The following is a 22,762-nucleotide window of genomic DNA, read 5'->3' as shown; positions in this document are numbered from 1 at the left end:
TTACTGCAAAAGCTCCCACTGTGCTCTCCACGTCGGCCATTATCGCCCCTCACTGTGTATTGCAGAGAGTGGAGGATTCTGCTGAGAAAACCGATGCTTTACACCTTGCTTCGAGGAAAAGCCAAACTATTTACAATGTCTACTAGGTCCTAGACAGTCTGGCTAGTTTTGGGTTTTTTGTTTTTGTTTTTGTTTTTGTTTTGTTTTGTTTTGCGGTACGCGGGCCTCTCACTGTTGTGGCCTCTCCCGTTGCAGAGCACAGGCTCCGGACGCGCAGGCTCAGCGGCCATGACTCACGGGCCCAGCCGCTCCGCGACACGTGGGATCTTCCCAGACCGGGGCACGAACCCGCGTCCCCTGCATCGGCAGGCGGACTCTCAACCACTGCGCCACCAGGGAAGCCCAGTTTTGGGGTTTTTAAAAAAATTTTTATTGTAGTACAGTTGATTTACAAGGTTGTGTTAGTTTCTTCTGTACAGCACAGTGAATCAGTTATACATATGTATATATATTCACTCTTTTTTAGACTCTTTTCCCATCTAGGTCATTATAGAGTATTGCATAGTGTTCCCTGTGCTATAGAGTAGGTCCTTATTAGTTATCTATTTCATATATAGTAGTATGTATATGTCAATCCCAATCTCCCAATTTCTCCCTCCCCACCTTTCTACTATATGTTATACTATCTATTTTGGTTTTATCTGTATAATTAACCACAGAATATAAACTCCAGAAGGGCATTCACTGATTTTTGTTTAATGCTGCATCTCCAATGCTGAGAATTTTATCATTAATTTGTATTAAATACAAATAGGTAATCAGGAAAGACATGAGGGAGGAGATGGATAATATTGGTTTCAATGAGTTTGAATTATTAGGGTAGGAAAATGTAAATTACAGATAATGGTCATCAAATGACTTAAAATGGTTTTTAAAGGGGAAAATATTATCTTAATTGTGCATAACTGTAAAAGGAATCTGTTATCACTAACAGGAGAAGCATTTGGTCCCAGAATCTCTACTCCCCTGCTCCCTTGACTCTATTTCCCCGAGACAATATTTCCAAATATAATTCACTCTGCTATGTGGCTTGTCAGCATCTCCTAAGAGTACAGCTAGGTTTTTCTCACTCCAGTTCTTAGAATTAATCATTTGACAGACTCATTCTAATTTGGATCAATGAAGGAAAAATGCGTGATTTTCTTTCAAGGTCTCTAGATCCCTGTCCATCACAACCTTCTCTTTTTTTCCTCACTATTTAATTTTCATGCTAATCTGCTAACAGGTTATTCAGAAACAGTGCAAGCATTTATTAGGATTATGTGGTCTGTGTTATAACTTTGTTCTTCTACAACTTTAGCAGTGACCTTTGCCTTACACACACATTATCCTGGGAAACATTAAATCTTGGCTCATAAATTCACAATAGATAGATAGTATGTACAGAACAAAGGAAACAGTAAAGGGGAATGTTGTACAATCATAGAATCAATGAGAGTTGGTTTACTTAGGTACTTTAGTTAACACCTTACAAGATAGAAAAAGCAAAGAAGTCTCATAGAATCGCTGCTGTCAAGAAGAAAACGCATCATTACTTACTACAGACAGCATACTTCTCTACTCACATCACAGCAGAAATTTGAAATCCAGTAATCTAGTCACACTATTTTATTCTGGAATGAGATCAATCCATCATTAACCATCATTCAGAATGAGATTTGATTTTTCAGAAACGATATCAAACTCTACAGAACAGAAAAGCAATTTAAAAAGGAGAAAGATAAAAATTCTGAAGGGATTTAAGAAGCCTTCTGGAAATATACTATATTTCTGAATTCTATTTATAAATTTTTACTATACCATCTAGAAATGTGATATGCCCTGAGTGATGCAAATAATTATGTCATACACAAAAGTGTTAACTCTTAAGACACTGACAAAGAAATCAAAGTCTTCTTTTACTGAATAGCAAACTAAACAACATGCATTTTCCTCACTTATTTTTATGTCAACACAGGGAGAACTGAAATATATTTATTTTAAAAGAAGAATTGAAAATGGGAGTTAACTCAACCCTGTATTTGAAAGCACCTACTTTTTTCTCTTTTTCTTTGGTGAAGATATACACAGTTGGATTTCTAAATGTCCCCCACCGCTGGCTTAAATACTCACAGTTATTCTTTCATCTTTATCATCCAGCGGAGAGCCATCTTTCCTCCACGAAATGGTGGGCTCCGGATGGCCTCGTGGAGGCTGGCATTCCATCACTGCAGGTTCTCCCACAGCCACCATGACATCGGAAGGGTTTTGTCTGAAGTCATCCCGTAGTACTGCAGGCACAAGATTAAATCATTACACTCAACGGTGAAATATACAGTCCTTATCTCTGAACTTCAGCGAAGGAGACATTTATTATAGTAAACGACTACTAACAGCTATCTCAGTACATCTTGGAAAATCTATATCTACTTACAGACATATGCAATTTAATAATGATATCTGGCCTTAAGCACACAACAGGGATAATTTGATATTCTTCACAGGCCAGTGGGCAAGTGTTTTTTGCTGCCTAGTGCCCTCACAGTTAGCATTTGGCTTATCTCTAACTTGCACTTCTTCTCTGTCTACTGCCTACAGTTTCTCATCCATGTGCTAATGAATATAACCAAACCCTCCTTTTACTTACATGACACGTTGGGATGATGCTTTCTGTTATTAAATGGATTACACATGCATACAAGCAAAAATATTAAAAGTAAAAATAAATATACTTCCAAGCATGCATTTGACTGAGATATTTTAAAGATATTTCAAACTAGTGTATAACAGTATATAGGCACTATAATTTAAATATGTCCATTAGAAAAACTTTAGACATACTTGCAAAGTGACTAAATTCAACACACTATCTGTTTTTCCATTATCACTGAGTGAGGGACAGTGTTAAAAGGCACCAGTGATGATGACAGCATTGCTACCAACCATGTCCCTTTGTATGTTCTGTACTTTTTAGTTTTTGTGGATTTGGTGAGGAGTACACATTATTTCCTTTAATTCTCAAACCTGCTCAGAATAAGAGATATTATTAACCCCATTTATATTATTAAACATATTTTTTTAGAGGAGGAAACAATTCATTACTATAATCCTAACTGGATACTAATATAATACTAACATACTGTGAACCAGTATTATTCACTTTGATTATTGGAATAAAATGTAGCAAATAAATCAAACATGTATTTCGAAAATAGTTCAGACAGTATAATTGTCTTCAGTATTTTGTTAACACCAAGAAATCATGAATTATTTGGCATCAATTAGCCTTAAATCACAGCTCTGTTGTTTACGAGGTAGGTAATCTCAAACACATTACTTAATACCTCTGTTTCCATATTTACAAAGCAGGCATGGAAATACACACTTCAATACAAAGTCTAAAAATGTTAGTTACATTTCTGCCGCCCCATTTTCCCCCAGTGTGTAATAAAAGGTGAACAATTTTAGTAATCTAATTTGATACTTAATATGCTCATTGGTATGTTAAGTGCACAGATTCAAAGTGATAAATATTTATCTTTAAAACTCTACTGAATTAAATATTTGATACTACAATTTTGTAGTGGAATGAATGTCTTTCCATTTCAATGACATTTAAAAATACTGTCAGGGGGGCTTCCCTGGTGGCGCAGAGGTTGAGAGTCTGCTTGCCGATGTAGGGGACACGGGTTCGTGCCCCGGTCCGGGAAGATCCCACATGCCGCGCAGCAGCTGGGCCCGTGAGCCATGGTCGCTGAGCCTGCGCGTCCGGAGCCTGTGCCCCGAAACGGGAGAGGCCACAACAGTGAGAGGCCCGCGTACCACACACACACACACACAAATATATATATACTTTCATGGATGAAGTACTACAATGAAAGAAAAACTTACGATTTCAAAAGTCACCCTTAAATTTTGGTTTCAAAACCCCAAATACGGGCTTCCCTAGTGGCGCAGTGGTTGAGAGTCCGCCTGCCTATGCAGCGGACGCGGGTTTGTGCCCCGGTCCGGGAGGATCCCGCATCCCGCATGCCGTGGAGTGGCTGGGCCCGTGGGCCACGGCCGCTGCGCCTGCGCGTCCGGAGCCTGTGCTCCGCAGTGGGAGGGGCCGCAGCAGTGAGAGGCCCGTGTACCACAAAACAAAACAAAACAAAAAACCCAAATACGCTTAGAAAGTTACAAAATCCTATACTTTTCTCTTACAATTCTCCACTTTTCCTTCCTCTATGCCAGCTAAGTGTGTGCATACATCTGAGTAAGCCTTAATATCCACTCAACAAAACCTTTTTTTTTTTTTTTGCTGTACGCGGGCCTCTCACTGTCGCGGCCTCTCCCGTTGCGGAGCACAGGCTCCGGACGCGCAGGCTCAGCGGCCATGGCTCACGGGCCCAGCCGTTCCGCGGCATGTGGGATCCTCCCGGACCAGGGCACGAACCCGTGTCCCCTGCATCGGCAGGCGGACTCTCAACCACTGCTGCACCAGGGAAGCCCAACAAAACCATTTTTTAATCTACATATTACAACAACTTGGGCACAATATGACAATATTAACACTTGGAAAATACCGCTTCAAAGAGGAGACGTCTGTCCTCATTTTTGGAAAGAACAGTAAAAGGAAAAAGCAAAGGAAATATGATCACACCACACTGTTGTAAGTCTAACTTCACAGACGCACTATTTACTAATAAAATACACAGACACAAAGATAAGCATTGCTGAACTGAAAACTGCAGCTACTGTTAGCACATTATAAAAGAACAGAGTACGAAGACTTCCACTATTTATGAACTTACATTACCATTAGGTATTAAGAATACACCACAAATAAAATGTAAGGTTTATAGAAAAAGCAAATGAACTGACCTTAACAAACAGTATGTGCTTTTGCTAGATCCCATTAATAATCGAAGATAACACCTCTGAAAATTTTTAACACCCTCGAAACATGCAGAAGTAAAATACTTTCCAAATAAAAATAAATAATTTGCACAACTGTTCTGCTTGGTGACCTTAAAACCAACTTGGTAACACTATATCTTATTTACAAATTGAGATAGCTCAAATAAACCAATGAATAATAAAATGTCTTTCAAAAATATCAAAGGTCTGAGTCAGATAAATCAAGGGTTTTTTTTTTCATTTACTATGTTATTTGGGTTTTTACAGTATATAATGAAAAGCTAACAAAATGTAATCCATTAAAGATTGTTGCTTAGATAACGCTCATGTAATTATTTTTGCAGCTGTGAAAAACAGAACTCTAGCATTGCTTATGGCGACAGGCAACCTTGCATAAAGTTATGAATTTAAGATTTTTTTCTCTCTTCTATAAAAGCAACTTTTTTTCTTACTTGCCTTGAACATTTCCTTTTGGGGAAAAAATAGTATGTGTCACATTATAAAACGATATGAACTTCTGGTTAAACTATCCAATTTTCTTAATTCATGTGCGTATTTAAGTAATTAAAATAAAAATTGAATTCAAATGACTGGCAGCATCTTGCACAAAAAACAATGGTATCCATAAATACTCTCAAACACAGATCCTTTAAAAACAAATCTCTCCTTTTCTTCTGTAACATCTCTACTAATCAATGTATATATTCTCAAATGTTTCTTGATTTGAATAGTATGAAATTCTAAAATATGGAACTAACTTTTGAAAAGATTTAATATTAATTTGATAACATATATAATGTATCCAAGTAGACACCACCTAAAAAGGTTGTTAAACCACAGTTCATCCTAATCTCATATTTCTTCCATATTTATGTAATTGTTTTATGTTTCAGGTTGGTGCATGTAATCTGGCTCAACTGCTTTTCACTTTTTTTCATTCTGTTCAATTAGAAAAAAAAAATAAGCTTCATTGACTCTGAATCTCCTGGAAGTTTTTGGTCTAAAAAAAAATGGCCAACTAAAGTGTATCCTTTAAAACAAAACATATAATCATTTGTCTTTCTGAAAAAAACATACATCAGTTTTAATACAGTTCTCAGAATAAGTAAACTTGCTTTCAGAAAAGGATTCTAAAATTCAGTGCTGACTTTGCAACCTATTTGGGTAATATTGAAAAGACAGGGGACAAAGTGAAAAAATACGTTAAATGGAAACTTTCAAATATTATGGAGATTTTAATATTTGTAACACACTCTTTAAAAGCATTGTGGGAATTTTTAGAACTGAATGAAACATAAAATTATAGAAAGGGCAGGAGTCTTCGACAACATCTAATCCATCCACAAATAGAGGCAACTGAGTCCCAGCTTTGCCACTAGCCTGTGTTATTTGTCAGGAAGAGACCAGAAGAAAACATCAGTATCCTGATTTCCAAGGCAGTGCTCTTTTAAAAATTTTTTACCATGTCACCATTTTACTGTAAAATGCAATTTTCCTAATCTTTTGTATTTCCAACAAATCCACTCCCTTACTGCAGAAGGTTTGACTTACCAGTGATTGTACATCGATGCACTGCAGTCTCATGACTGCCCCATTTTGGTGAGGCTCAAATGCTCCTAAAATTAATTTTGTTCCCTAATCATGTGGTGAACATATGTGAACTCTAATACTCTGGCTTCATAAGTCACAGAATCTTGGTGTAGTCAGGGGCCTAGGAGATGTGGGACCCAAACTTTTTCTTTTAGAAATTAATAATCTAAGGCTCCTCAGGAGGAGAAGAGCTCATCACATAAATAAGAATAATGATATTGTTAGCAATATAATAATAATGTTAGCAATGGCTGATGATTATTGAACATTTACTATGTAAGGAACCATGCCAAGTATCCACTCATTTAATCCTCATAACAAGGCTATGAAAAAGTGACTTTATGGGCTTCCCTGGTGGCGGAGCGGTTGAGAGTCCGCCTGCCCATGCAGGCGACGCGGGTTCGTGCCCCGGTCCGGGAAGATCCCACATGCCGCGGAGCGGCTGGGCCCGTGAGCCTTGGCCGCTGAGCCTGCGCGTCCGGAGCCTGTGCTCCGCAACGGGAGAGGCCATGGACACCTTTCGATCAACTTGCCCACCCATCTGATCTTAACACTGTATGCACAGTTCTAAATATATAGCTATTATGATATAATTAATACGTCAGCCTCTTTCCAGTAGAACCGAAGTTGAGTGAGAAATTTCCCTCTTGACACTCAAACGGCTACCCTTTGAATATATTGTGTATTCTTGTATCTTCTCAGATTTTTCCACGTTTGGAAGAGGCCACTACAGATTTTCAGAGGCATACTGAGAATTAGAAATCATCATTCAGATTACATATGTCGTGCTTTTATTATGATTATTCTATTTCAACGACAAAATGACTGAAAAAGCTGCACAATAATAAGCATCTTAATTAAATATGGGCATTTTAATTAGAATTTTAATGGGTATCTTGGGAAAAACAGAGGAAGAGAATATGCAGTCCTGGGAATTTATTTTTCTACTTAAAAAGACTACTTTATCAATGAAGCGTCGCAGCAAATAGTAGTAAGCAGTTGACAGGGGAAGGGAAAAAAATGAATGAAACCCTTAAAAATGGGACATATTTGAGGAGAAAATAAGTGAGGAAGTGTATTCGCAAAGACAAGAACTTTAAGGGTGCTCAGAAACAGCCTGCCTCGGTTACAATGTACACTTCAATTGCTTTCAAAATCACTGATCACCACTTCTATTGTCTTTCACTAGCAGAGATTGTATTACTCACTTCTTTGATACTTTTAGTTCGTTATCTAAATGTCTACTTAACATAAGGAAATTGTATTTCATTTTAAAATAACTATTATTCTTTCATTTAACACATCTGTACTGAGTACATACTTCGGTGCTTGGCAGCCGTGCTATAACATTTGTATTTCTCTTGCAGCACAGTTTACATCAGTGGTGACGTAGGTCAAGAAACAACATTAATCTTCACCTTGTCAGGAAATGGTAATACAATAGGGCTTATTGCAGGTTACTTTGTATTAAGATATATGCTTTAGGAGCCAGCTAAGGAAGCATATCATAACTATTTGCATTCTTACTTTGTAAGCTCACAGCATTACCCAGAAGAGCAAAGTGTTATCTGGGGTACAAATGTTTTTCAAAACTCCTTAACATTTCTTAAAATAAAATCAAAATTCCAAACTTTTAAAAGCATTCCAACCAAAGGGATGAATGTCCAGAAAGATATTTTAACCAATTAAAAAAAAAACTAAAATGATAACGTATAAAATAATCTTTCATGAAGTGTTATCTATTTTATAGCATCATATTCTAAAGCTAAGGCATTTGATATTTAAAATGATGCATGCAGACATCAATTCTGTATAAAGTTATGATTTAGTCATGATCATTTCCTAAAGGGTACATATTTACTTTTTAAAATTTGACACTGAAAATATCTATGAATGCTCTTCAATGATTATGTCATCTTCCACTTGTGTTTTTTGTAGCATGCAACTTTATTTTGAAACCTTAAATTATACTTTGGCTAAGATCCTGGAAGCAAGTATGCTAGTAAAAGCACTGATTTTCTCAACTACTGCAGCTTTTCAAGATTCACAAACCTCCTATACTCTACCCTAGGAAAGCAGTACTTCTTTTAAAAAAAATTATACATTCTGAAAAAGTGGTATAGTATGGATGGATGTCAAATGTCACTCAATCTTAACTAGCACTGAATACAAAGCCCCGCAAATAGAAAGATAAGTTATTACCAAAATGAAAGTAATTAATAGCTATTTATTGGGTTTTGTTTTAAACAACATATGATGGAGGAACAGGCTTAAACACAGCTGCATGCCTCTGTGTTCTGCTGGGCGGCAGCAATGGGGGCAAGCCATCCTTGCTCTTTTATGATTAGAATTACTTCCAGGTTGGGTCCAAGCTTAAACCACATTCCCATTTTGCAGAAACATGGACAGCATAGTGACACTTCCTAGGAAAAGTCCTCACAGCTCTCTGCTGTCAATGTTTCCTGGTTTCATTATTTCACTTCAGGAATCATGTGTGCTACAAGATGTACCCTACAGTGTATTACACTGGCACCAAGTCATCAAGACAAAGGGGTGAAGTTTGGCATGCTAGATTCCAGAGAAAGGCGTACCTCAATAAGGATCAACATTTAAATAGTTAATATTCAGCAGACTTGCAATCTGGTAGGTCATAAAAAATGAACTCCCAAAGTTAGTCAGGTTGCTAAAATCATATGTTCTCACTTAAAGACGTCAGTAGCTTACTAGATGTTTGATTTTTATACACTTTCAACTATAAATTAAATGGATTTATTAATGAAAAATGCAGCTTTTGTAAAACACCATTTGATAGAGTATTAGATAATGTTTATTTAGGAGTCAAAAAATAGAAGTCAGGGATTTTAGAATCACCCCATGTATCCCACCACTATGCTGTGATTTTAATAGGTATATTCACAATGGCTCAGTTATTTCCACACAGAACAGAAAATTTTACACTCTATCTTGCTAGGGTTATTACGAAGACTAATTATTTAGTGTTTGTACAGGACTTGCCATTTATATGTGCATTACATCTGCAAAGAAGTATTACTATTAGTCACTATGTGAGGAATTGCCAAATTTCTCAGCTGCCAGTACAAATGGAAAGGAGGACAAAGAATGCCATTGATGACGGTTTCTAAGTGCCAGAGCAAAAGTCACATTCAGGAGTAGCCTGGCAGGGTTAAAAAAACACAGATAGAATGAGACTATCTGAGGTACAGGACCCTGATTAGGGCAAGAGAGACGTGTTCTTTCTTCTATAAAATCCAACTTTCTATTTAGCGCCCTGCTAAATAGAAATAGAAATATATATATATATATATATATATATATATATATATATATATATTCCTTGATCAAAGGAATATACTTATCTATTTATTGTCTGGATTTTTGTATTCAAATGTCAGCTCCATGAGAACAAGAAGTTTGCTTTTGTCACTCTATGTATCCAGCGCCTAGAATAATGCCCAAGACATAGTAGGCATTCAGAACATAAATATTTACAATACACCTTCTGAATGCTGGGTATTATATCTGAAATAGCGCTAACATCAGCACGAGTCCTACGTTCATGGTGTGCAAGGTATTGGGAAGGAGACAGACAATAGTCAAATAAACACATGCACAGCTACAATCGTGATACATGACATGAAGGAAAGGACAGGATTGCTGTGTGAGAAACTAATGAAGGACATAATTTAAATAACAGTTCAACTAAATCCTGAAAAGTGAATAGCACTTTCCTATGGAAGTGTATTGCAGGCATAGGAAATAATCCAGGTTGAAGAAAAAAACTTTAAGAGACTCAGACTCTGGTTAGTGGGACAGGTTGACACTGGTGCACCATGGGATTGGCAGGGGAAAGAGGGGCCAGATCTGCTGTGCACAGCAGTCATGATAAAGGGTCAGCTTTTATTTTAATTCCCATGAGAAGCCACTTCTGCGGTTTTTAAGCAGAGCTGGAATTATCCTATTTAAATATTCATTTTAGTGGCTCCGTGAATGAAACGAAGAGGGAAATAAGAACAAGTGGAGAGACCAATTAGAAGGCTATCGTAGTAATTAAGGGGAAAAAATGATGACTATTTTAATATTATTATAATGACACTGGATTTGGTACAAAGGGGAAAGGAGAGGTATACACTGGAGGTAAAAATCAAAACAACTTCTTGAGGGGTTGAAGCTGAAAGAGAGCAAGATGTCAACAGTGATACCCCAGGTTTCTGATTTGAAGAACTGAACGTAACATTTTTAAGGAATAAGAGGACAGAGAGATAATATACAGACAAATCCTCCCATGAGGAGAATAGAAAAATAAGAAACTCATATTATCAAATTATGTGTACATATGTAAAATTTGATAATTTGGGAAGAGAATAATATGAAAATTGTTTTATTGATTAAAAATACTATGGTTTCGGGCTTCCCTGGTGGCGCAGTGGTTGAGAATCTGCCTGCCGATGCAGGGGACACGAGTTCGTGCCCCGGTCCGGGAAGATCCCACATGCCGCGGAGCGGCTGGGCCCGTGAGCCATGGCCGCTGAGCCTGCGCGTCCGGAGCCTGTGCTCCGCAACGGGAGAGGCCACAACAGTGAGGCCCGCATACCACACACACACAAAAAAAACCAACAACAACTATGGTTTCAAATTCTGCCCCTTAGCATTTAACTCAGGACTCGTATTGACCTGTTTAGACGTTTATGCTACTATACTCCAAATCTCAATTGCTAACTTATATCTCTTGATTAATTATAACTATTAGAATGACAAAGTTTAATTTAGTTTGATGCATATCATTTTTAACTGACTGAAAATCGGACACAAAACTAACCAATTTTGATTATATAGGTATATATAGAAATATGTGATTATATATGTCTGTATATGTGTGATGTATATGATATATATATGATTACTAATAACTGAAATATTGTTTTGATATCCACACTTTGCAGCAAATTAATAAAAACTCAGTCATTTTGTTCAGAGAATAAGACAACTCAAAACATTAGGGCATTTTTTTGGACTGCCATCAATTAAGCTTAATTTACTATTTACGTATAAGAGAATCAATAGCATAATAAATGTTATTACATAATTAGAATAATCAGAAAATTCACATTTGTCAGAAGTTACCAAAATCTCTAAAGCATAGTAAAATTCCCTGGGAAAATGCTGCATCATGAACCTATTGAGGACTTATTTGTGATTCACTCATTTGTTCATTCATTCAATAAAAGTACTATTGTACTAGGAGGTGGTGGCTAATAAGATAAACAAGACATAGTTGATCTATGCTTTCAAGGCACTTATTTGGGTTTTTTTCTTTCTTTCTTTTTTTCTCTTTTGTCACAGAATGCCTCGGTTTCAACTGAAACTTTAGACAAAGGTTTAACATGCAAAATAGATCAAGGGGATAATGTTGACTCCTCCAACTGGGGCTGCCCTGCAGGGGAATTCAGGTCTAGCGGTAAAGTGACATCTGGGAGGGTACATAAATTTCCCCAGCTCCTATAGCTATATTGTATGTAGGTAGTTAAGTGATAACCCTGGATTCAGGTTTGGACCTGGATTCAGTGGGATACCAGAGCCTACATTTTTAGCACTAAACCCTAGTGGCTTTTTAGGAGATAGATAGATACTCAAGACCTGAGTTTGTCTCCTTGGCAGTCTATAAGAGAACTCCACTTCCGTGCCATTTCGAAATGCACCCAGCTTTCACTGTCATTTTGAACTGAAATGTGGAGTTGTCATTCCTTGCCTTTAAAATAATGCGTAAAATAGGCCTGCATTACTACAGCTTCTAAAACCATACACTTATACAATCTAAGTGCAACCTCCCCCACTTCCACCGCCACCCCCAACTGCAAATGAGGACCTGAAGTCGGGCGCTAAATAAAAGGATTCAAGGTTGTACAAATGAGGACCTGAAGTCAGGCGCTAAATAAAAGGATTCAAGGTTGTACAAATGAGGACCTGAAGTCAGGCGCTAAATAAAAGGATTCAAGGTTGTACAAATGAGGACCTGAAGTCAGGCGCTAAATAAAAGGATTCAAGGTTGTACAAATGAGGACCTGAAGTCAGGCGCTAAATAAAAGGATTCAAGGTTGTACAAATGAGGACCTGAAGTCAGGCGCTAAATAAAAGGATTCAAGGTTGTACAAATGAGGACCTGAAGTCAGGCGCTAAATAAAAGGATTCAAGGTTGTACAAATGAGGACCTGAAGTCAGGCGCTAAATAAAAGGATTCAAGGTTGTACAAATGAGGACCTGAAGTCAGGCGCTAAAGGGATTCAGGGTTGTACAAACGAGGACCTGTAGTCAGGCGCTAAAAGGATTCAAGGTTGTATAAATGAGGACCTGAAGTCAGGCGCTAAAAGGATTCAGGGTTGTACAAATGAGGACCTGAAGTCAGGCGCTAAATAAAAGGATTCAAGGTTGTACAAATGCGTGACTGGACACAGTAGGACTGATCTTGAAACAACTATTTTTCATACTTTGTTTTCATAGGCATTTTTTGAAGTGCCTGAGAAAGACTAGTTTCTAATTAAAATATTTACTGGGAAACAAAGTTGGTTGTTAAAAAACAAAAACAAAGCCCCCGGTGTTTCTTTACCTTCTCAAGCTCCATGCCAGCAGCTAAACCGGAGAAGGGCTAAAAGCAGTTTTCAGATTTTATGGGGGTCTAATAGCAACAGTCTCAAGGGAGAAAAATCCTCACAGTTTAAAATGATCTCGTTAAAGCCTCTCCAGTAATCGGGAAGAGCCCGAGAAAATAGCTATTGGATTTAAAAACAAAAACAAAACCGAAAAAAACCCCAACCAAACTATTCTCCCTAATGTATCTTAGTGCAGCATAATTAATATTGCCCATTATAAACATCTCCCCCTAACCCCAAATGAAAGGAATATTTAAGTGACAGGAAAAAACTAAGTCTAAATAGCACACACAGAGACATATCAACTAAACAAAGGAGTCTTTAATTGGTGACAATCTGCCCTAAATCACTGTTACTATTCCCCAACATAATAAGTTTCAGATCTGTTAATTCCTCGTATCTTCTCCTATCACTGGGCTGTCCGGGGCTTCAGAATAATAATGCCAAGTACCTAACAGAGCTTTCAATCTCCAAGGAATATAACAAACATGCAATTGTGTAGCTGTGTGAACTGCCTTTTCCTAACTGACTACACAGCCCTTGGGAGAGTTCACTCAGCCCTCAGCTCTTCGGCAGACAAAGTTTAAGACCTCTTTTTGCTGATAGCTGGATGGTCATGCTAACAAGCCTTGCCTTAAGGTACTAGGGATTAAATTGGTAGAAAAGCAAATCATTTTATAATTCTTATTAACCGTTGCTATCTTTACCAATAACCCTCAGCGTGTTACATGATATATAATGTGTGCCTCCTAAGGAAGTATCAGATGCAAAGGAAACAAATACCGAACGTGATAAAACAATGCAATAAAAATAATTACTGCTCTATTAAAAATAAAAACCTAAGGGGAATCCACAAGCAAGGACATTTTCAGGTACCTCAGTTTTAGAAATGATATATATAGGGAGAGTGAGAATCTGGAAAATGTAAACCAACCATACCCCATACACCTTTGAAATGTACAGGTATTTTGGTTTGAAGACCACTTGCTCTAAAATGGCTAAGCCCTCACACCCACTAATCTAGTCACCAGCATTAAAGAAATTAGCAACTCATCTCTATTACAATGGGAGCCACGACCTAAAGCATGTACAGAACCTCATGAATTAGCTTCCTTGAACAAAATTTGGTTAAATTTCATAAACTTAAGCTGATGCTAACATGGATTATATGCTTAATTGTAGAATTTGAAGTGAAACAATCCAAACCAAACGTAATTATTATGTTCACTGGGTTGAGTAAATTATCTATGACCCAATAGATCAAAGTACAATTTTAAATGATCACTAGTCAAAATGGGAATCAAATAAGCAAAAACCTAGTCTCATGGGTGAAGAGGGCCAAATGCTTCTCTGGAGATTTTAAGACCTCTGCTTATAATGAGGAACAAATGGTTCTTGGGACCAGTTAGCTGACCAGTTCTTTAAAATACCCTACAACCAACTTAAAGAACTATAAAACCATTAGCTACTTTTAAGGAGCTTGGGATTACGTTTCTTCTTTAACAGACCCCAGTTGGAACAGCAACATTTCTTGTAAATTAAACAAATGTATAAGGTTTTGTTTTTCCACAAGGAGCAGCTATAACTTCTGCTTTTCTATTTTTAAATGTTTTTCTTTTCTAAGTGCTAACAAAGTAGTTTATAGCTAGTCAATAAAATCTCTGATGATCATAAAACTTTTGTCTCTTTTCTAAATATTTGCTAGGCTCCCTGACATATATGTAATACAAGTTCTCTCTCAATCATCAGCACTTCTTTAACTAAGAGTTACAATTAAAACTAAACAAAGAATGACAACCTTAGCTATCAATTTTAATCATGTATCCTTTATCAACTACTGGAAGGATATAAAAAAACTGATTATTAATACTGTATAACCTTCTAAGTTGAAATTTATAATAATTCAATTGACAAAATAAGGCACAACTGCTGATGTAATAATTTTAAATACTCATAAAACTTTGATGCCTAAAATCAACATTATAAATTTTTATGGACAAAAATCAACATTTTTTTCACACTGTAAAATTCAGGATTTTTAAAGTGAACTTGATGCTAGCTTAATTTGGTGTTCCTATCCTTAATCATGTATATTCAGTCTCAAAGAGCTCAATTTCATTAAAAATCTACATAGCTGAAATTCATATTTATTTTCAAAACAGGAATATTTTCTTCATCAATAATGACGCAAGAGTACATTATCCTGATAAATTATATATTTATCTAGCTCTAAATATGCTTTCTTGACTCTTTTAACAGATATCTTAGGCTAATATATAAAGGGTCCACTTTAAAGGCATGATTATTTTTAACTGATAATGACCTATAATTTAATAGAGATGAAGTTCAGAACTTGCAGACATCATAGAGGAATCACAAGGTCTTCATGAGCAAAAAGCTGAGTCAAGTAAAGGATTATTTACTAGTTTAAAAAAAGCATGGCAAACATCAAATAGCCCTTTGAACTAAATACCAAAAGGCAGGAAAATAATGAAATTTAAAACACATTGTTAAATGGGAAGGAAATCTAAGAAAGAGTGGATATATGTATAGGTATGACGGATTCACTTTGCTGTACAGCAAGAAACTAACACAACATTGTAATGCAACTATACTCCAATAAAAATTAATTTAAAAAATAAATCAACTTTAAAAAATCACATTGTTCCTACTCTCAATAATATTTTTACTTGCTATTTTATTTGGTTAAACATTTTCAAATTCACTGTTTTAAAAGAGAAGTTTATGTGAACATATAATAATCTGTGATATATATCATTTAATGTTCCAATGTCACTAAACAAATGATGTGCTAAATTAAATCAAATTAATTTTTTCTTTTGTGTTCTCAGGGGAAGAACTAGAGAGAAAAGTCTTTACTTGAGTTATGCATACCAATTTCTTCTTTAACTTCAAAAAAATAAAGGTCATGACCAACATTTCATATAAGGAAAAATCAGCTAGGTTTAACGTTTCTGATTGAAAGTATAACATTTTAAGAATTACTAACTTTATTGTCTTTACTAATCAAACTATTAACATTTAAATAATAAAAATCACACTATTCCTCTTTGCTTAGAAACAAAAGAATCAAAGAAAGGCATTTCAAAGCATCATAACCAGAAAAGAAAAAACACAACCAGTAATTATACAATGTTCCAGGATTTGAGGGAATCGTAGACATGTTGAAAAAGGTAATTAAATATAGAAGAAGAAGATGAAATAAGCACCCTGCAATATGATAAGTGACACAAGAGACATGATTTTACTCCCAAATACTGTAAATAATTGACAGCTCCTACAACCATAATTAATTGATCTAAGTAACACTTGAAAGAAACATATTACCACATTTCTAACAAGGATAAGAGCTGGCTCAAAGTCAAGATTGGCAATTAAAATAGCCTATCTGCATTACATGGTCACATAAATTCAGTGTTGGTAGCAAAATAACAAATAAAAGTAAAAACATTAAAAAAAAAAAAAAAACAAAGAAATTTCTTGTAGGTTTTTGATTTTGTACCCTAATGGCTAGAAAATGAAACTACTTGAAAACATTCAGAGCAAGCACCTTCGTACTCTGAAGCTGTTCATAATATTTTAATCCATGAACACTGCCTCCAATTTAAATAACATATGTGATAGTTTATCATCTTTACCGTAAAAAAGAAATTTATACCTTAATCTTTCAGGTTATCATCAAGTTAGGGAGCTTGGGATTGACATGTGCAAAACTGAAATATTTTTTGAAGCAACTGTAACTTTTAGCCATGTATTCACCATGAAGTGTGCTAACACAAGCCTACAAACAGACTTTACAAAATAATGCTACCGGCTCTTCATCTTCCAACTCCACCTAACTGAATGCCTACCTTTTTGTTTATTCGTTTTTTATTTTATTTCAGTCAACAAACATTTGAGTTCCTACTACTGGGAGCTTTTGAAAAACTGTCTCCATCTATGATGCTGCCAATGTTGAAACCCCCTGTTGGACTTGACTCCAGGGGAACTCCTCAGTCAACCCTCCCTTCCCACTTCCTTCTTCAGCTCCTATTGCATTTCATACCTGCCAACCCATTTCCCACTTCTTAACTTAGGCTTCAAAGACTGGAAGTCTGTACATAAAGGAATTTGAAACCAACATAGACAGTGTGAGTAGTTTAATCAGTTAAGGTTAGTATATGAAGTAAAAGTTTTATAGGGTGGAGATGTAAGAGATAATTATGCACTAAAAGATTTAATTTTAGTTAGAAGCTACAAATAAATAGAAGTTGAATGTGGATTTGTGGATTTTTTTTTCTCCTCTGTGGAATTCTTTACTTTTTAAATTGAATATATTGACATATAACATTGTGTAAATTTAATGTGTACAACATGCTACTTTGATACATTTAATATATTGTAATATGACTGCCAAGGTAGCCATATTTCACATTACATAATTATAGTACAACATTGTTGCTCTATTCATTACACTGTGCATTACATCAATATGGCTTATTTACTGCTCATTGCAAGTTTGTACCATTAAACAACATCAATTTTATCCCCTACCCCCCAACCCCTGGTAACCAGAATCTTACTCTGTTTTTTATGAATTTGACTTTTTTAGATTTTACATATAAATGATATCGCACAGTACTTGTCTTTTTCTGTCTGACTTGTCTCACTTAGCATAATGTGCTCAAGATCCAACCATGTTGCTGGAAATGAATGTGGATTTTCAATAGATGACTCTGCTTCATCTTAAATGCAAAGGAAAAATTCTAACAGATTTTCAACTGAATTCACCAGAGAAGGATTTAGTGAAACATTTTAAAGTTTTATACTTTGGAGGCAGGAGAGAGATAAAAGATAAGCAGCCCACTCTATACTCTGTGATCTTATTTCACATGTTTATTGTTTTGAATTATAGACTGTTTTAATTAAAAGGAACTTAGTGATCTTTTTAGCCCACGTCTGCTTCATTTTACAGATGGGAAAACTGAGTTCAGCAAGGTTTAATGCTATTACAACCCAAATAGATTAAGAAAGCCCATTGACTTCCAATTAGACTATCATTATCTACTGACAACTAGAACAGAATCCAAAGATAACAACGAGCTTCTAATTGCAAAAAAAAAAAAAAATTTTTAATTTGAGATGGAATTTAGAGTATTTCTGAAGCAGCTTTAACTGGGGCTTTAATTGAAAGTCCTTGTCAGTCACAAGATTTGCTCAAGGTGGTTCACTGGGGAGGGGTTGCTTATTTTGTAGTTTTCTTGCTAGCTCAGTCTCAGAAAACCAACAATAAGGAGAGAATTATATTAATATACTAAGTAATATCACTGTAATAAGCATTAACCACATGAAGAAATTAACTAAACCCACTCCTATAACAACCATTTAAAAATGTGGTACTATATCTAATAGTTTACTTTCAGTTTTGAAAACCTTCAAGCTTAGGAATTTCATTCTTAGGCTCATGAATTTAGGTTGAAGACAAGGTCATCATAATCTCCACCTGTCACAGAGATATAACACCTATACTGATAAAATAAGTGGTTCATTCTGTCATCATGACAGCTATAAAAAGTGACAGCTCTCCTAAGACTGCATACTTACTTTAGTTTAATAGGAAAATGTACAAAAAACAATTGAGGGTTTGAGTGGGTTTTTTTTAAGTAAAAGACTTAATATATCACGAAAGTATGGTTGTAATTTGATTCCAATCTTAACACCTCATCAATGAATCAATGTATATTTTGGATTTTTTTCAAATGCATATTAAGGTACTGCATGATTAAAGAGGAACACTTCCCCATTAATTTTTATAATAATTTCAGCCCTTCCTTCAAGTTCTGTATATGTAGATATGATGGGATATTGTTGTTGCCTACCCCAAATCTTTCAGGGAAGGCAAATAGCTCTTTCATTTGGAACTGGGTCCAATCTAGCATTTTGATTACATGTGGAAGAGAGGACTGATCTTAAAAAGTTCACCTGTACGTCAAACTTTACAGGGGGAATAAAAGTGATTATTTTAAAAATCATTTAAAATTTAGAAACATTACATTTATTATGAAGATAAGTGATAAAAAGTACTTATAATTCTATATATACAGCAGTCTTAGTGTTTTTACTAAGAAAATTACCTTAAACTACAAAAATATGTATTTTTTAACTTAAAAAAGCTACTTCATAATCTTTTTACTAAGGGAAAAGTAGAAGAAAAACTGTCTTAAAGAGTCCTTATAGAGGGAAAGAGAAAATAAAGTATATTTTTAGATTATGCTAGTAAGCATTACTATCTAACAGAGTATCTCACTAATAAGGTGGTCTTTGGAAATGCCATATAGTATAAGACAAATATAAGAGCAAAGATTTCCAGTCTCATTTTATCATGTACTTTAATAGAGGGCAAAGCTAGTTAAACAGATGGCACTCAGGATTTCTCAATGAATTCAGCATCTGTGTGTACATGTTGCATAAATGCCAATTAAAATGTGTCCAAGTAAATTTACATCCCTTGCTGATAGAAAGTAAGCCAATCTTGCTGGCTCAGGATCAAGGTTAAACTTAATCATCTGCTGAACTTGCAGCAAGTTGCTCTCAAATTGTACAGAAATTCCCAGTGAAAAAATAAAAACAGAACTCCTATTGATTTGTATTTATTTACATTTATAACTCATTTCCAAAGCCTTGGGCTAGAGCTCAAAGGGAAAAAAAGTTACTATTTGTATGACTTGGCAACTACACTTTTAACTGTATTTCTAACAAATATCTCTTTGATTAAAATGCCTGCCTGAATAAATTTTCCTAACCTCCTCCTTGTAACTTCCTAGTTGAGATAATTTTGTTTAAAAATTAGCCTTTCAAAATGATCTTGAACAAAGGAAAAAGGCATGTAGCAGTCGGAATATCATTTATGTAGGAAAGAACAGAATCTGCTTCAGAGTGACAGGCAGCCATGAAATTATTTGAAACAATTCCTCCTAGAGGAATATAAAAATGGCTTCACATGACATCTCTTTGGCTCGATATTTTTCTGCAGCACCTGCTCACCCCCAGTTCATACGTACCTCCCTAAAGCTTTTTTAGGCTGCGTTAGCTTTGCTCTTTTTGAATTTCAAACTTTCAATACCCACATTACTCATTGTAACGAGAAATTTTGGACTTGGTATTAAAAATAGGCACCTCATTATAAGGGACTATTACACAGACATTAAATATAATGTTCTTTTTAAAGCAAAGTAATAAAATGCTCAAGATAAAATGTTAATTGAAAAAAGTAAGCATATAAAAATAGGTATGACTAAGTTTCCGAAAGTATGCTCTATAAAACACTAGTTCAAAGTGATCCTAATATGTATTTGTTTCAAAAAGTAAGACATTTATGTTTGGAAAATGTTATATTATAGCCAACCTTTGGAAAATTACAACATTCATTAGCATATTAATAGTACTGTGAAGTCCTACAATAAAAAGAAACTCATTTAACTTTGTTGCCCTAGTATTTTCCAAACACATTTCACCATGCCAACTTTACTTCATGAAGTTTTATAAATTACTTGAGGAACATCAGTGCCCTCTTTCTAAAATAAAATCCTTAGTAATATACTTTGGGAATGGACGATATAAAATATGTTTCTAGTTTTGCAAAAAACATAAATATATATGCATATATGTAGAAAGCAGAGGCATAAAGAGAAGATAAACTATTAAGAGTAGTCATTTCTGAGTCATGAGATTATGATTTTTTAATCTTTGCCTTTGTACATTTGTGTCTGATTTTTCTAATATAGTGAACCTATATTGTTTTTATAAGAGAAAAACATTGTACTAAATGCATCTTATTTCATATATTGCATAAGTACACATGATATCATTTCTCATCCCTCTACTACAAATAGCTAAAAATCTGGCATTTTATATGTGCAAGGCTTTGAATTAAGAACTGAATCTCATTTGATCCTCACAAAGGCTGATGAAAAGTTTTCACTATTTTACAAATGAAGAAACTGATGTTTTGCTTACTATATGGGGTAATCAGGATCCCATCCTAGGTCAGTCTTGTGTCAAATCCCATACTTTTAAACACTAAGCTCTGTTAAAACGTTGAGGACAAGAATCAGGCTTCATATTAGATATTCCCAAAGTATATCAAAAATAGTACCATATGATAATAACCAAATACAATTAATTTTTTTTTTTTTTTTTTTTTTTTTTTTTTGCAGTACGCGGGCCTCTCACCGTTGTGGCCTCTCCCCTTGCGGAGCACAGGCTCCGGACGCGCAGGCCCAGCGGCCATGGCTCACGGGCCCAGGCGCTCCGCGGCATGTGGGACCCTCCCGGACCGGGGCACGAACCCGCGTTCCCTGCATCGGCAGGCGGACTCCCAACCGCTGCGCCACCAGGGAAGCCCACAACTAATATTTAACACATTCAATATTAGGTGGAAGGTGTGTGTGTGTGTATGTGTGTGTTAAATAAAAACACTAACATTTAATGAGTATTTTATGCTGTGCTAGGAACTGGGCTAAAATTTTGGTATACATTAATTTCATTAATTCCCACCAGAACCATATGAGTTTAATACTATTATTATCACAACTTATTGGTGATAAAACTAAGAGGTATAGATGTACAAAAACCAGGATACACACCATATCAGTTTAATTCTAAAATCAGGGTTCTTACTCACTAAATCAGTGTAACACCACAGGAGGGATGCTTTGTTTTCCCAATATGCACTTTTTACATTGTGTTCTTTTTCTTTGTTTAAAAAAAAAAAAGCTTAGGAGGCAAATTTAGTTCAAATTTCTTACATCAGTATATAGATGTTTATTCATTCTACTCATTTTTTTCTTAAAATGATGAAATTAAACTGTTATCCCAGAGGGATGAAAAAATCCATATCATAAATATACTTAGATTTTGATAAATATCTAAACATCTCTAAAAAATACGGTTCAAAATAAAATGGTAAAAAAATATTTTATGGAGCTGAATTCTATGATTTTCTGACTTACAGATTTGGACAGGAAAGGAAAAAATTCATGATGGGTGGGTTTACACTACACTCAGCATGGTGTACTAGATAATCCCCAAAGCATCCCTTTTCATTAGTTATGTCTTCTCTGTCTACTCATCCTTAGGAAACTGTATCTGACACAATGGGTGCACAAAAATGTTGGTTGCTATCTTTAATACACACAACAGTGTTCAGAACACACTACCCCCGAATGGCACACTGAATATTTTAAGATGAAGGAACTTGAGAAATGGCAGGTAGAATAAGGACCCTCTGACCTCCCTCTGCTCCACTGAACACAGGTGTGTCAAATTCCACAGCCAAGTCCTTTCCATTTATCTGTTCACTATCATTTAGTTCAGCTCTGAAACTGAATCATAAAAACAGCAACAATCAAAAGTAATTACACAATTTAAATATTCCCACCATCTTTAGTATTTTCAAGGGTCACAATGATCCTTTAAGCTAAGCTTAAATAAAAAACTCCTTTAAAAAATAAAAAAATTTTAAAAATAAATAAAAATAAAAAAACTCCTTTAAATGTTTTACGCTTTAT

At 35.4% G+C, this 22,762-nt stretch overlaps 1 protein-coding gene across 15 annotated transcripts in view; it reads right to left on the bottom strand.

Moving 5' to 3' along the window:
• Positions 1–22,762, bottom strand: part of ROBO1 (roundabout guidance receptor 1) — a 1,123,100-nt gene that overhangs the window by 146,000 nt on the left and 954,338 nt on the right. For all 15 annotated transcript variants that reach the window (XM_067034889.1, XM_067034895.1, XM_067034892.1 and 12 more), the window contains one exon: positions 2,173–2,330. In XM_067034889.1, coding sequence (XP_066890990.1) covers positions 2,173–2,330 — 158 coding nt within the window. The remainder of the gene's footprint in view (positions 1–2,172; positions 2,331–22,762) is intronic.

Source organism: Kogia breviceps, chromosome 5 (genome assembly GCF_026419965.1).
Source record: "Kogia breviceps isolate mKogBre1 chromosome 5, mKogBre1 haplotype 1, whole genome shotgun sequence".
NCBI lineage: Eukaryota > Metazoa > Chordata > Mammalia > Artiodactyla > Physeteridae > Kogia > Kogia breviceps.
This window is presented reverse-complemented; position numbering and strand designations above follow the sequence as displayed.